Here is a 15,952-nt window from a genome sequence, read left to right on the forward strand (position 1 = left end):
AACAACATGTTTGGAAAAGAAGGAAAGAAAAAGTTAGAACAAATGTTTACCTGTCATTGTTTTCTTTCATGTTCAATGAAATGACATATGTCCTATTTATCTAAGCAGTCCAAATGTATATGAGTATCCTTCTGAAGATTTGTTAGAAAAGCCATATCTTCCCACAAGTGTTGGCCCAAATAAATTCCAAAGCTTTCACTGCTAGTTTTTGACTGAAATCCCACTATTGTGTTACACTTCCCACAGCAATAGAGACATTAACTTCAGTTAAAGACTGCTGAGTGGGCAGTTAACACCTAAAAGCATGGCCTGTGAAGTGCTATCACCTAGTTTCCCGTTATCTCATTTTCACACTTGACTGGTTGGCACCCTCAGAGCTCGCACAATCACAGACGGTGAATAAACAACTTTAGGTCCCACCTTCTCAAAAACACATGGCAGAGACAGCTTTAGGGCTGAGTTACCCTCCTTAAAATGCCTACTGACCTACTAACACACAAGAGGAGATAATAAGATATCATTCAAATTCAATGCTAACAGAAAACAGCGTTGATTTCAGCATCATGCTTTCAAACATTTTGAATCATGGAATAACATCTCTTACTCTAACATACTACACTAAGAATAAATGCATCCATGGAGGCGGCTCAGCCTTCTGGCCTCCACTTCTTGCAGCCAGAGGGCACTATTCTACACTTTTGGATGCATGGATACAGGCAGATGTAGTCAAACCCAGAGACCACTTACTCACCAATGAAAGAAGCTCTTGTATGCTGTAGCCCCTCACCACTTTAAAGCTCTCTCTTTCTCTCTCGGCCGCTCCCTCTCCACTCTCGTTGTCCTCTTTCTCCTACTTCTTCATTTTTCTGAGCTTATCCTCCTCAACAAAACACAGTCCTGCCTTCCTTCCCTTCCCTTTCTGTGTCCAATCCTTTTTCAGACCTGCCCACATGTCCCCCTCCCCAGCCACTCCCTCCTTCCTTTTAATTTCCTGCTACCTTGTCTCTACTTACATCCCCTCCCACTTTATCCGTCGCAACTATACTGTTGTTTCTTCTTCCTAGCGGAGCTGCAGAGAGCAGGATCACATTCTAGTGTTATACTCCCAAATAAACAGAACACAGCATGTTCTCAGGGTGCTGCTGAAGACAGCTCTTCAAGCAGCCGCCTGTGTACTCTGACTGCAGGTCTGCTTGTTAAAAAGGTGTCCACACCGGCTACAGAAGCTTGTGAGTCATTATGTAAGTTCTGCAAAGCATGGAGTACTACAGCTAGTAGAAGAATATGATAATAAGCCCAGAATAAGCGGAAAGCAATTGATAGGTACAAGCAACATTTTTGAGAAGGTTGAAAAAACAGAGAAAGGGAATCCAGCTAGCCTGTGGTGTTTGCCAAACGTGGCACTTCATATTGGCTGTTGCCTTTGTGAGGATGCCAAATGTAATTTAGTTTGGAGAATAGCCTCAGCCTTGAGGCCTGTTCCGGTTTGGTGTTTTGTATTCAAATAAATGAAAATCATACATAATCCATTGGAGACTGACTACTATTGACACCTGGATCCAGAATGTGTTTCAAATGTTCCTTGAGTGACCGTTTGTTGTTGGACCTCAGCTTCTGTACTCACTGTGTGAAACTGCTCAACAGAGAAACAACACATCTGTGCTCAGCCAAGCAGCCAGAGAGAGGGAGTGTTCAGCCCAGAGTACAGACTTCAAATCAACTGTGTTTGTGAGGTTTAGCATTCACATTGCATTTCACTCCTGTGTGATCAATCTCTGTCTATCTTTTAGTTCGTTTTGGTAGTGAAGGCTTGCTCTGATTGTTGATTTACCTGTAAAAGATGTTCACAGTAATGAGTTGTTTAGTTTAAAGGTGACCTATCATGCAAAATACACTTTTGTACGTCTTTGATACATGAACATGTGTCCCCGGTGTTCCAGGAAACTCACCAAATGTCAGAAAACACAACCCTCTCTATTTTCCTCCATACCCAAATCTCTTCAAAAGGGGCTGCAACGGATCTGATACAGACTGATCCAGATTTGAACAATTCTATGACGTCACAGAAGTGGCACTACGGCTATTGGGCCAACTCCACCAATCAGGAGGAGACAGCCACGGACATTGCCGTTGGAAAGCACTGGAGACGCTGTAGTACATATGCCAGGCCTGTAGATGGTGCTGTTCTCACAGAATCAGCCCATGCAAAGACAGTGTTAAATTGAGCGAAAAGAGGAATGGCTAAAATGCATGATCTGTTTGGTATTTTGAAAAATAAAAAGTATAAATATGCCTTATAGGTATGGTCCTACACTATATCATTCAAATATAGCATGATAGGTCCACTTGAAATTGAGGACAAATGTCCATCTCAGTAGTCTCCCTTGTTTCGTCTTACCAACTTTATAAAATACCTAATGGTATTTATGTAAAGGGAGATTCAAGATATTCAGTATAGCACCTGTATAAAGTCTGGGAACTGAGAGAAATACATTTATAAAGAAAAAGGGGGCTGAGATTCTGACATGAGTCCCTACCACGGGTCAAGTTTGAAAACAGTGGATCCCACATTTCCCACAGTGCAACTTGATGATTCATATATTGGAATCATACCTGATGTGCCTCTTTAGTATTCAAAATAAAAAAAGAAACAACCAAGATTCCACTTTCTACTATCATGACTTTACATCATGTTGAACCACCATGCCTGGTCTCTTCATTTCACCTCTGACATTCTCAACTACACAATGTCTAAATGTAATGATTCTTGACACTCAAGCATTAGCTGGAACTGATAAGAAATGCAGTTCTGTGATCATCATCCCTTCTCCTTTTCTCCCCCGTCCTCCTGCCCCGGTACGTACCTGTAAAGCTGCTGTTCATGTCCGGGAGGTCCTCGTCTTCCTCCTGCTGCTGCTCTCCAGGCCCTATTCCAGCATTTTGCATGTCATTGTAGGACTTGGAGCGTCGGGGAGTGGAGTGCTCAGAGCCCGGCAGGCTACCGCTGAGCCCGTCTGGCAGTGGGGCATCACCGCCGCTACCGCTACTGCTAATCACTTTCCCACCGGGGGGCTGCACCGGTGGCTTGGGCGTCCCATAATAGTTACCTAGGCAACGAGAGAAGGAGGAATGGATTAAAAAAGACGGGGGTGGGGAGGGGTTTTTGAGGCCGATGGGTCAAAGAGTTGTGTGTGTTGGAGGGGGAGAGACCAGGTTTGTGTGAGGAACATTTGAATATCTGAAGCAAAGCTAAATATGTTTCTTGTTTGACCTAGGTCAAGTTTAAACTACTTTGTTTTAACTTATCACAAACTAATAATGTTTTAGGCAACAACACTTCCCACATGATCTTTCCTCCCTTATAACCAATGAAAGTGGATATTTTACGATTCAGAGTTGATTTATATTCGGTTACCAAGAACAGTAGTAGTTTTCCTGAAAGTATTTAAGTTGGCATTGAGTAAAGCAGTAGTCAGACAGATTGTCCTTCAGTGCCTGTACCACATTTCAAACTGACAGTTTCAAAGGCGAGAGAACAAAACATGCAGAACTGTTTTATTTTCTATTATTGAGTCATTCTCATCCAAAGTTAGAACAGAGAGGCCTCAGCAGACTGCACCATCTGAGAATCAGAATATAAAGACAAATATAAAGCCTTCATCTTAACAGCATTAGCATCCAAAAGATAAAGGCAGGAGAAAAAAATAACATACCTGGATGACGTACTGGGAAATAGACATTTTGGCATGTCATTACAGGAAAAGCACAGGGGTAATTGATAACAATAACAACAACAGCCATTTTAGCCATGAAAAAGGTTTATAAGCACATTTTAAAACAGGTTTGTAATGATGAAACCTGTTTAAATATTTAGCATGTGCCTAAAGTGCCATCGAAATGGTATTGGTGTAATTCTAGACCCAAAAATAAGTTATTTTTTTAATGTTGAAAACGTACATTTAGGCTTGTATATATTTATTTCATAGTTTAACGTTTATAGTCTATAAGTTAAAACAAGATCATGACAAAGGTTGTTGATCATTTCAGTCACAACCTAATATAAACCAAAGTGACATTTTGTGTCACCAAAACATATATTAATCTTACAAACTAAATTAAATGAGTAATAATTTAAATATCCCCAACGTTTTACCGGACAATACACAGCCAAAGATCTGGAGCCAAAGCTGCAGAAAAATTCCAGAATTGCGTCTTTTTAAAATACTTGAAAGTGACAGAAAGATAATGTGAAAGCTTCTGATTTTCTCCATATGGTCCTCAGTGGGAGTGAGTGAGCTAGCTGCCAGTCAGGAAGTCACTGGGCTTGTTTGCCTCTCTTGCCTTCAGAGGGAACTCCATTGTTATGGAACAGTGAGCAAGCAAAATGGACACAGCAGACACTTAATTAAACATTATCTGACTGAATGGCGGGGGGGACATGGTCGTGTTGTTGTTTACAGTCCTCTCAGTGATGACTTTGGTTTATCAGCAAAGTGTTGTTTGCTGAGTGTGACGCATGCTGTGTTTCCAATGTGTCATGATCACTGAACTTATTACTTTTCTTTACTTTATTGTCTACGGCAGGTTTTCAAAACTTCTTCACTTCCTCATCAAATTTGCTTTTGGTGTTTTTTTTCCCTACCTTTCATCCCACTTTGTGATAACCTGTAGCATCATTCTGAACAAATGCTTTATCGGTGTTAACTTGTTAGAAACTAAATCATAAGTTTGCTTTGATTTGAATGTCTAATTTTCAGAGAAAGTTTACAGTGGCATCAGGAACAAACTCCTTAAATCAATTAAAAATGTTTTTATTCCTGGAAAGTTCCTGGCTAGTAGAAAGGGTGAGCATTGCTCTAGGAAAATATTTTGAAACTAGACATCTAACACATGACAAATGTATCCACCAACACATGCACATTATTTTAGTTGTGGCAGCTAGAAAGGAGAACCTACTTGAAAAGTGTGTATATTTGTGATGTGCGTTCGATTAAAGTGTCGCAAGGCAACTGCAAATCACTCATTACGACCCCAAAGACCCTAGACCTGATGTATAAGGTGTGTCTATGCTGACCCAGAACAAATCAACCAAACACTAACACTGCCAAATGCCCAGCAGATCTATATCACACCCGCCATTTCAATATTTTGTTAATATACATCTGCTATTTTCCTTACGTGAAACGCAAAGTGTACCAAGATGTTGACGGCAACCCTTTCAACTTTCAAACCAACTTTTTCTCTTGTCTGCTTTAGTGTTTTCCAATATGTCTACGATTTGCTTTCAACAACCGCTCCAGATACTGTAGCAGGTTAAACATGTTGCTGAAAGCTCTCTGACCTACATATACACTGAATAGAGTGATAGCAATAGCGGCGCATACCAAACAAGCAGGATAATCTGAACTTTTCAATTTGAGAAAAGCATGTCCTCCTAAAGCATTGCCCTATGATGTAGTGTTTGTTCAGCAATGGATTTTATTCAATGTGATTGTTAAATGTCAACTCGAACAAAATCTAGTAAAAATGTGCTTTTTGACTCAAAGGGACTGACATCAAAACTTGACAGTAGCGGAAGCGGGGGCCATGATTTGAGCGCCGGCGCGAGGCAGAGGGAAGTCACTGTGCCTCCTGCTGTGCCTGTCCAGCAGCCGGACACAACAGGCACACGTTCTGACAATGTAACATGGAGAGGGTGAGTTTAAACCCTGGCTGAAAGTAAAGAGGGACGTGGTTATTTTCTGCCATGCAAGCTGGCTTACCCGTCTAACATCATGACATTAGATACTTTAATCATGTTCACTGATTGACGCACAAAGAACAGGAGTAATAGTTGCGTCATTGAACTCCTACTTGTGTTAAACACAGCGAGTGTTTAATGACGACGGTGCCAAGTCGTGAGCGTCTTGTCATTAGTCATGGCAAAAAAGGTCAGTGACCAGCATAACTAAGTCATAGTTTTTGTTAACAAAGTTAGCATTGACTCCTACGTTCAGCTACTAAAAGAGTGGATTTACGTCATTGACAGATTATGTTGGTTTGAATGGAATAACGTAACAGAGTGCTAAAACATTAATCCACTGATGTTTGCTGTTGACTTTCTAGATATTGGAAACCTATAAAAACGATTGACCCCCTACACGGTTGTCATACTCTGACATTGCATACAATACACCCAGGCAAGTGTGTGATATATTTTTAACTCACCATCATACGTTCCAATCTCCAAAAGGGTCCCACTCTTCTCCAACTCCAGGAAATCCTCTACTGAGAGGAAGTTGTAGTCCACGCCAGGAACTTCTGCGTCACGTGGGCCGCGGGTTGTACCTGGACAACAAATCAGAGACGGGGTCGAAGTTAGCCACATAGAATGAATATCCAGCAATACGGAGGAGGGTGACAGTTGGAGCGGGCGTGTACAAATTCACTGAAGCACAGCTTTTATCTTAGAAGCCACTCCCTTTTCCTGACACATACTTATTTGAATACATCATCGGAAAACTGGTTTAGCAGCAATTTATCCTTACACATACAACATTTCAGGGATATTGTATTTCAAATGCTATATAAATGAGCAATTGTAATAGTGATAAAAGTAACGTTATTGTTTGCTATGATTGTCCTTCACACTGGGGGAAGAGTGTGAGATATTGTAGTAGCAAGTGGGATCCTGCCATATGTGATGGGAAAAAGGGAGTGACTGTGTGTGTGTGTGTGTGTGTGTGTGTGTGTGTTGTGTGTGTGTGTGTGTGTGTGTGTGTGTGTGTGTGTCGTTTGGCATGTAGCCTGTGAGATCTAGCACCGTCTTAAATGACTGCTGACAGTTGGCCGGTGTTTCGTCAACGGTAAAAAGCTTGAGAGAGCTGAGACAATAGTGAGATTACACCACTGTTAAATTAATTGACAATAGAAGTCATGATGCCTTTTTCTCTACTTCCTTTCCTCTGTTCAATCATTTAATGTTTGCCTCACCAGTGCACATTTCCAAACTATTGTCTGACAGGGGCTGCACAATATATATATATATGTATTTGATTGCCAACTTGCACACATCGCAAATACAGAGAGGGCTTATTTTTAGTTAGTTGAAAGGAAGTCTCACTAGGAACTGTTGATTATGTTGCTTTCATTTCAGTGTTCAAATGTTTTTTTGTTTATTGATTACATTACATGCTTTTATCCAAAGCGATTTACATTCATTCAGTACTGTGGACAATCCCCACCGGAGCAATATGCTGACTGCAGTGGGACTCAAACTTCCTACCCCCTGATTTGAAGTCCAGCACACTATCCATTGAGCCACAACCTCCCATTGATGTTGGAATTTGTTGTTTTTTAATGAAAGCAACAGTAAGACAAAACTAATTGTACATACATAGCATATTTCATTGTTATAATAATAGGACTATCACGATGTTCAACAATGTTATAGCATATTTTCCTCATATTGTGCAGCCTTTTTGTGTCCGACTACAAAAAGAAAATAATTCAGTTGTTGGCTTGAAAAATGCAATAAATGCAAGCGTCAACGGCTCATGGCAAATAATCTTTCTCATCTTATTCTGACAGACATGTGTTTCCCGACATCAGAGGGCTTTCCCTTCTTTGCCTTCCCTCTCCTGATTTATCCGTCTTATCTTCCAATCACTCCGTCTCCTGTGGGTTGGTAGGCAATAAGCTGGTAAAAATAGATGTGTGGGGATAAGGGGGAGAGGCTCCTACTGCAGCCACGCTCAGTGACACCGGTAATAAATCACACATGTGTAGGTCCTTACTCTATGCAAGCAGAAAAGAACATGTAGAAACAAACACACAGAAACACAGAATCTCTCACACAAAATAGTCTCCAGTTCAATGGATCAGACCAATCCTCCAACCTTTACAATCACACACTTCTTTTATGGTATCTCTGCTAAAAAGCTACTGAACGCGGATAAAGAAAATGTCATTTCTTCCTGTTCATCACTAGCATTCAAACTTTACTTCCACTCTTTGTGAGCAGACACTCATTCAGTGGGAGGACATTGACCTATAGTCAATCAGATCCCACCCTGAAGTCTTTCAAACAAATGGTGCGCTCATTCCCAGGCACCGAGCCTTTTACAGAACGTCAACCTTGGAGAGTCCTCAGCCGACAGTCAGTTTGCTTCCCACACAAAAGTGGCCATTGATTGGACTCCAATTAGACACTGCTGCTCTTAGAAAGCCAAACAGGAAGTGGAATTGTGACCTGTGTTTCAAAAAGCGATGGAAAAGCATTGGCTCATACCCAGGTGTGAGAAACGGTCATCGCTATAGGCCTCATTAATTCAATACCAAGCCAAAACAAAAGCTCCATTGACCGAGCTGTGAGTTAGAAATAAAAGCAGGTCGGGACTTGTGCAAAGACACTTCTGCCTACAGTTGGGATTGCAGCAACACCACTACTAAAATGCAGAGGAAGACAGAGAAGGAGTGAGACTTCCAAAGCTAAGTGCTAGCATAATCCAGCTACCGGCACACACAATGAAAAGCCTTGAAGATTTGCTGTGAGGGTGTTCGTCTAAAGCTGGCTGGCTCACGGCTTAACGGCTTCAACATCTTCACCAGCTGAGATTGGTGGGTGGGCGTAGTGTGATAAAAAAAAAATCATCATTAGCAATTCAGGAGGATGATCATGGAAACGAGAGTTGCTAGTGGTACTGTGAGCAGGGAGCTTAGAGTCACTACTGCTGCAGCAAAATACATTCACACGCCCAAAAACAAACAGCACACGTACCACCAGCCTGTTACTGTATAAGACACAAGAATACATGCACCATGACTGTATGTTCTTTTAAAAAAAAAAGAGCAACAAAGGAAATAAATAATTTCTGTGTCTTCATGCATCGTGCCACTGGGTCTCTGCTGTTGCCAGGGACAACAGAGGAAGGATAGATAGAGCGAGAGGGATGTGGGGAAGCTATGAGGGGAAGTGTTTCCTCCAGTGATGATGCAGTCCTTTACATGGTCTCCTCTGGCTTCACAACACCCTTTTCAATTCCATGACAGAAATATGAAGCACCAGAGAGGCATGACTCGCAGGCCTGGTCCGTACGAGGAAGCATAAAGAATGCATGCACGGGAAAAATGAGAGTGGGAAAAGGCTTCAAGAGCGGAGGGGGTGAGAAAAACATGATCAGGATTTCACGGACTGCATTACTCTTGACAGTGGTCTAAATAAGTTAGTATTCTGATCAATCTGTTTATAAAGCTTGCTTTCAGGGCTGAGCATTAAAGCCATTGCTTATTAAGCAGTAACTTCATTGTTTACTGTGAGTTTACATTAAGAGTTCAACCTTAAATCACAACTTTCTTTTGTGTTGCCATAGTAGTATATTCTTTAGGCAAATCATCTACAAACTCTGTTAGACCCGATTTACACGCAAACGAAACGCAAACGAACCGAATACGATATCAAAAAAGTATTCTGTTGACACGAGGCCGCTCGGGAGCGCTGGAGACGCTGTAGTACATATGCCGGGCCTGTAAGTGGCGCTGTACTTCAGCCACAAAATACACCAAAAGCAGCGAAGAAGACCCCCGAGCATGGTTGGTTCTGTTTATGCCCGCAGTGGATTTAGCAACATGTTGTTCATGTAATTCTCCATGTCCACTTGTTGCTGATGGTTGTGGTAGAGGAGCTGTAGATTTTGCACTAACATCTGTAGCATGGTCAGTAGCAGACCATGCTACAGCAGTGAGCAGCAGAGCTGAGGCTCTGGTTTCATCGTTATCAGGACATGATCGTATAGGGTGTACACACGGAGCCGTTTGGAGTGTTCCGTTTGCAGATATATCCACCTTGCCTACCAGTTATCGTCTGCGGGGTCCGTTTCAGCGTTTCCATTACGCCCTTGTGTGAACGAACGGGCTATACGAAAAAGAAAAGTACAGGTATTTATTGTAAGGCTTAATGTTTTACTACATCGTAATATATTTTGCAGGTGTTCATGTTATTTCGTCCACCCCTTATGCGGCACAGAAACATATTCAAAGCTTAACTTTTCTGTGAATTTTAACCAGCCAGCCAATTAGTCTATAGCATTATTTGATTCTCTATAGATGTCTAACAGACAGTTGGGAGGCAGGGTGCACAACTCTACTGCCAAATTAAATTAAGCATATTGTAAAGATGTCAGGACTGTAGCATACTAATCAGGCATATTTTAACACTTAAGATTTAAATCTGCAGTGAAACAGCAGCCTTTAATTAAGAGTACAGGCTAAATGCCAGAATTCTGTTGGGCTGAGCCCTCGAAACAGCAGATACACATAACTGTTTGTGGGAAAAAGCAAGACCGAGACACAGTGATATGTAAAATATGAATTCTTATTGGGTGAGGGCTAGGTACAAGAATGTATAGCCTGTTAAAATGTCCAAAGATAAAGTTAAACTGCTTTTTAATGGGATTTCAGTATAGTTTTCTGTTTCTAGTTTTCTTAATGTAAATAATAATTGTCTGTCCCCCTGCCTATATTTATGTATATTCCTTTCCTTCACACAGATGAGGGCGCAGTGCGGAGCCACCTCTTCCCTCTGGCATTCAGCAGCGGGTTGACTCCGACACTATTAACAGTCCCAGAGGGGTGACATGGCTCGTGTGTTTGTGTGGATGGCAAACATGCTTTGGCTTGTAATGGTACAAAAAGGGTTAGGAAGGAAACACCTCATGTTATAATCAACAGCTGTTCCACCCACTGTCATGCAGCACACACACACTCAATGGAGAGGAGGTGCGTGGCCACCAAATGGCACGGTCTGGGGCTAAACAGGGGCTGTGGGTGGAGGGTAATCACTTAATGGAGCCACACACACACACACACACACACACACACACACACACACACACACACACACACACACACACACACACACACACACACACACACACACACACACACACACACACACACACACACACACACACACACACACACACACACACACACACACACACACACACACACACACACACACACACACACACACACACACACACACACACACACACACACACACACACACACACACACACACACACACACTCCTGTCTATGCTGTGAACCACCTATGGTGATCAGATTAGCAACCCACAATGAGATTTAGGGCTCAGCACCTCTGCACTGTATCTACAGTTACACAAGCCCTGATGACTATAAGAAGGGATACCAGTTTAGCCATACCACAAAAACAAAATCAGTGTTACCACTTCTACCTTTATAATAATTATTGTTTTACTTTTATTCTGAATGTCACCATCATTTATATTATTTCCGCTTTTTTCTCTTAATGTTCCTCATTGTTTGGTCAGACAGTTAGATAATCAATTATTAATGCGCTAACATAGACACACGGGGAGTAGGACATGTTTTGAATGGCTCTCCAGAAACACATTAAGTGTAAAGGCACTTTCAGACAAAGCACCTTAGAAAAACACAACGACTGCATTGTTGTGTTGCAACAGGGTAGGGCTGGGTGATATGGGGAAAATTAAGCATTTTTAACCAAATACCTCAATATTGAAATTGGGTCAAAAAAGGTATACCAATACTGCTTTCACAAATACTTACGCAATGAGATTTTTCATAAATAATAAACAGATATGTGGGTATTATGAAAGTGGATAACCCTAAGATTTTCTGATATTTTTACCGAAAATTACACAACACCACTGTGCAACCTTTAAAGCTATCAAGAGACAACACCATACTACGATTTCGATCTCACATTACAATATCGATATATTGGTCGTCGCCACCTCAGAGTAAGGACACCAGATAACATGAGGCACGAAGTTCAGTTTAAAGGCTCATTCAAATGTAAGACATGGTTCACTGCGATAAACTCTTTTCAGGCAGCAAAAGCTGGATTTGCCCAATTTAGAAAGATTATCAACAAGCATTTTTTCCTCTGGCTCAACGCTTGCAAAGCTAAATTAGCCCAATGATATAAGTATACCCTTTAAGGATGTTTGTAATATGTGGTGTTCCACAGGTGTTTTTTTCCGAACCTGAATACAACCATTTCAGGCCTAAAGACTCAACAGGAGTAGGGTCCAGAAAACGACTGCCTAACCCTAACCTATTCAAAATGAACTCCACAGTCAACATTTCCAATAACAACATGCCAATCCCATTGCTATTCATGGTGTTATTGGCCCTATCAGAAGTCGTGGAAGGGGTATCTACAGTAGAGGGCATTAATAATAACGTGTCTCGTAAGGGGATTCAAACGAAATAGATGACAGTTGACTTTAACAAGGGCCATCCTGATAAAGCCCCACTCCGGGGACCTTACTAAGGATTTGACCTGGATTTATTCATCCCATACTCCCTGGTTCAAGTTACAGCGGCTGATAAAGGCAAGAATCCCAAACCTAATCTCCGAGTACATTCAGAGGCACCATAAAAATGTCTCTTTCTCAATATCTGGCACAGGGCCAGCCACGCATCAGACCACAATATGAGCACAACAGAGAGCATACTTTAGTTCTCTGCATTGCATTCACAAAGCTTCCTGTATTTTCAAGGATTCCTCAAATCCTTCTTACAATGTATAGATTCCTCCTCCATGTAGTAGGGTCCATACTCCCCCAACACAAAGGCAGAATAACAGCATATATATTTCCAGGCTGCTAAGCTTCTGAACTCCCTGACCTCAGTCATCTGCTTTCCTGGCTGAAATGTCAGTAAATCAATGAGCATTGATCTATGAATTAATGCGGGGAATTCTTACAGTTTCTGCTTTCTACAGCCCTTTTAAGAGCATTTTCCCCTTCAGTTCATCCAATCCCTGCAGCATCCAAAGGCAGCAGGACACATGTTGAGGAATCCGAAGCCTCTGAGAACGTTCAGAGCGCAGTGCCATTTATCCACAACTGGTAGGCTTGTACCGTGTTAACCTTCATTAAATGCTATGAAATGACACTATGGGGATACAGTATAGCCAAACAGACATATGCACACACCAGATTGAACAATTATAACTCGATATTCTGCTTTTTTACACATAGCCTTTTTTCTTTTCACAGAATAATGTCATGGAGCACATCCACAAGCATTGGCATTGACTTGTGTAGCATCAGTTATGTAACCATGTTCAAGAGGAGTCTTAGAGGAGATATAGTCTCTCGAAGGCACTTCATTTGCTGTACAGAGACGCTCCAACAAAAGAAAAAAGGTCAACCAAGCAGACAACCTGTCCAGCAGTGAAACCATGCAATACCGTGAAAGCTTAATGGTGGTGTTTATATAAGAGACGCATTTAAAGCTGTGGTTGAAATACATTTCTCAATGGGATGCTCAAGTTGCTCCACGAAGGTGCCATAACCACCTGGCAAACATTATCTTTCGGATTATATTTCAGTGCTTTGAGTTTTTATGGTGTTTAGCGGTCATACATTTATTTATTCAACTTTAAACACACTAATTAAATGGATATATCAAAATAACTGTTAGACTGGTAACATGCGACCCTACATTGAGTTTCTCATTTTTATGAAACATTATTGCAGACATATTAAAAACATTTCAAAATTGTATAGCGACCCCTTTATAGAGCGTACCCGTACCCGTGACCTTGGTGCTGCAAATCAAAAATGCCACCCCCCAACACACAGTATCTCAGGATTGGGCTGATCCACCACAGAGAGCATCCGGTTACACCATGATGTCTTTCAAACCACGATCAATACATAACAGCTACTGGTCACAACCCTCGCTGTGACCTTGGCCTTCCCGGCTGGTCTACACCGTCACTCAGCTCACAGAGGATCAATACCCAATGTCTCCTTTCTGTTAGCTCTCCATCATCTGGAGGCGTTTAAGGTTCATATCTAGGTTCAAGGACAACAATGGGGATTGCCATATTGAATGACGCATGCCAACATTGATCGTAAATAGTTCGTTTTTCCAGTCAGTTAGTTATCAAGTAGACTAATTATAAATAATCTATGAAAACAATCTATATCTACAACTAGTTCTGCCAGAAAGCCTTCGCCTTAAATGCAAGCCGAGACATTCATTTCCTTCGTTCACTGTGTATTGTAACCATGGGTCACCTCTCGAGCCAGTGCTGAACAATAGTGCGCTTCTCAGTCTAACTTAATGGGAATACATTATAGGTAAGAGTGTGTGTATGTCTTGTACAGAACAAACCACCCACATTATGCAGAAATATGCCTCATGATTTAAACACCGTAAAACAATACAGACTGCTTTAGTGCACTTAATATATGGAAGATCCTCACCTCTTCAAACACAACGAATGCTCATTGGCAGACACATCCAAGCACCTCATCTATATTTAATTGCCAGACTATTTTAAGGGAGCATCTACCCTTCTTGTGGCATGATATACTCACACTTAGGTTTCAGACATTTGTGAGGGCAGAGGAACATAAGATTTGAACAATGATGTTTTATGAAAGAACCAAATTACTGCTTTATTCAATTATGCTTCCCTGAAACATCTTTGTCAATTTGATGAAAGAATGAGAGATCAAGATCACTTCAACTGCACTAAAGTTTTCAGGAGGACAGGCAGAAAAGCAAACATTTAATGAAATGTTGAGGAAGATCAACTGAGGTTAAATGACAGAAGGAAACACATGGTAACAAAATAAGCCATCTTTTTTTAACGGATGGCATCAAAACAAATGAAAGCTGTGAAAGGAGGCTGTACAGGCATGAAGGCAGTCACAACCCTACAGACCTTCTAAAAATAACCATGTGTGAAGAATCTGTGTATTTCCTACGCTTGCGTTCCCCCAGAGCAACAGAGCACCCTGGGCTCGCACATCCCTCAGGCCTGGCCTTGCATTTTAGTTGTGACCTACATTTAATTCCCTCCACAAGGACAACGTTAGTCTTGACTCCTTGGACGACTTTGGGTTTATAGCCGGCGGCCGGGGAGTTATCTTGCTTGACATCTTCATTGGATCCTGTTTTGTGGAGTAGTTTGGAATTCTTCCTAAGGTAGTCTTCGCCTCTCTTAAATCTCACCGCTTCTTTGAGTTTGAGAGGGAAGCAGACTGATGTACAACTTTAATATTGGTACTAGGTTTCATTCTTTTTTGGAGGGTTCCAAAACAGAAACAGAGCTTTAGAGAATAAATAGTGAACATCATGATATGCTGGTGCTACCAAATCAAATAAAGATCCATGTGAATGTAATGTGTCAAAACATTTGAACCTTGTTCCTCACCATAATTTAAGGGGACTATCACTGAAAGATCACTCCACCTAAAACCAAATTCTGCCAATATCCACGAGCTTTGAAAATGCAAACAACTAGATGTACCTATGGAGCCATTTGGGGTATGTTGAATTGACAAAGGGATACATTCTCAAACGTTAAAGTGGACCTATCATGCTATATTTGAAAAATATATTGTAGGGCCATACCTATACAAAACATGTCTGTGAAGTTTTTTTTTTTCAAAATACCAAACAGGTCACCCATTGTAGCCTTCCCTCATACTGCTCAAACCCCTCTTTTGAAGCCCTGTTAGAGAAACGCGGATCTTGGGTCCTTAGCTTGAAAAAAAAGAAAGAAGAAGAGGCGGAGCTAATGCCTGATCAGAATTCTTACGGAGATAAAGTTAAATTCGGTTGTGATAAAACGCCATCCTGTTCTAAACCACATCAAGGATTATTTCTGAAACAGTATGGAGCTCAAATGCTTTTTCTCTTGCAGGTTTATCACAAGGCGAGTTCTTTTTTTATTTCCTGCTTTTTAAAAACACATGTGCTCTTCAGTACAGGTTAGCTCTGAGTGTTAGCGAGGCTTGCTAATGTAAACAAAGACGAGATTACGTCCAAAACACGTCAGGCATTGTTTCTGATAGCAACTTTCTGTGGGTCCGCCGAAGTCAGTTCGGATGGAAATCTGTATCCGCTCGTTGTACACCCGTTTTTAAAAGATTTGGGTA

The 15,952-nt window shown here is 41.4% G+C and overlaps 1 protein-coding gene across 1 annotated transcript in view; it reads right to left on the reverse strand.

Moving 5' to 3' along the window:
- Positions 1-15,952, reverse strand: part of magi1b (membrane associated guanylate kinase, WW and PDZ domain containing 1b) — a 129,580-nt gene that overhangs the window by 38,251 nt on the left and 75,377 nt on the right. The window contains 2 exon segments of the mRNA XM_079680586.1: positions 2,865-3,107; positions 6,208-6,327. Coding sequence (XP_079536712.1) covers positions 2,865-3,107; positions 6,208-6,327 — 363 coding nt within the window.

The sequence above is a fragment of the Notothenia rossii genome (genome assembly GCF_949606895.1).
Source record: "Notothenia rossii genome assembly, chromosome: 5".
In the NCBI taxonomy this organism is placed as follows: domain Eukaryota; kingdom Metazoa; phylum Chordata; class Actinopteri; order Perciformes; family Nototheniidae; genus Notothenia; species Notothenia rossii.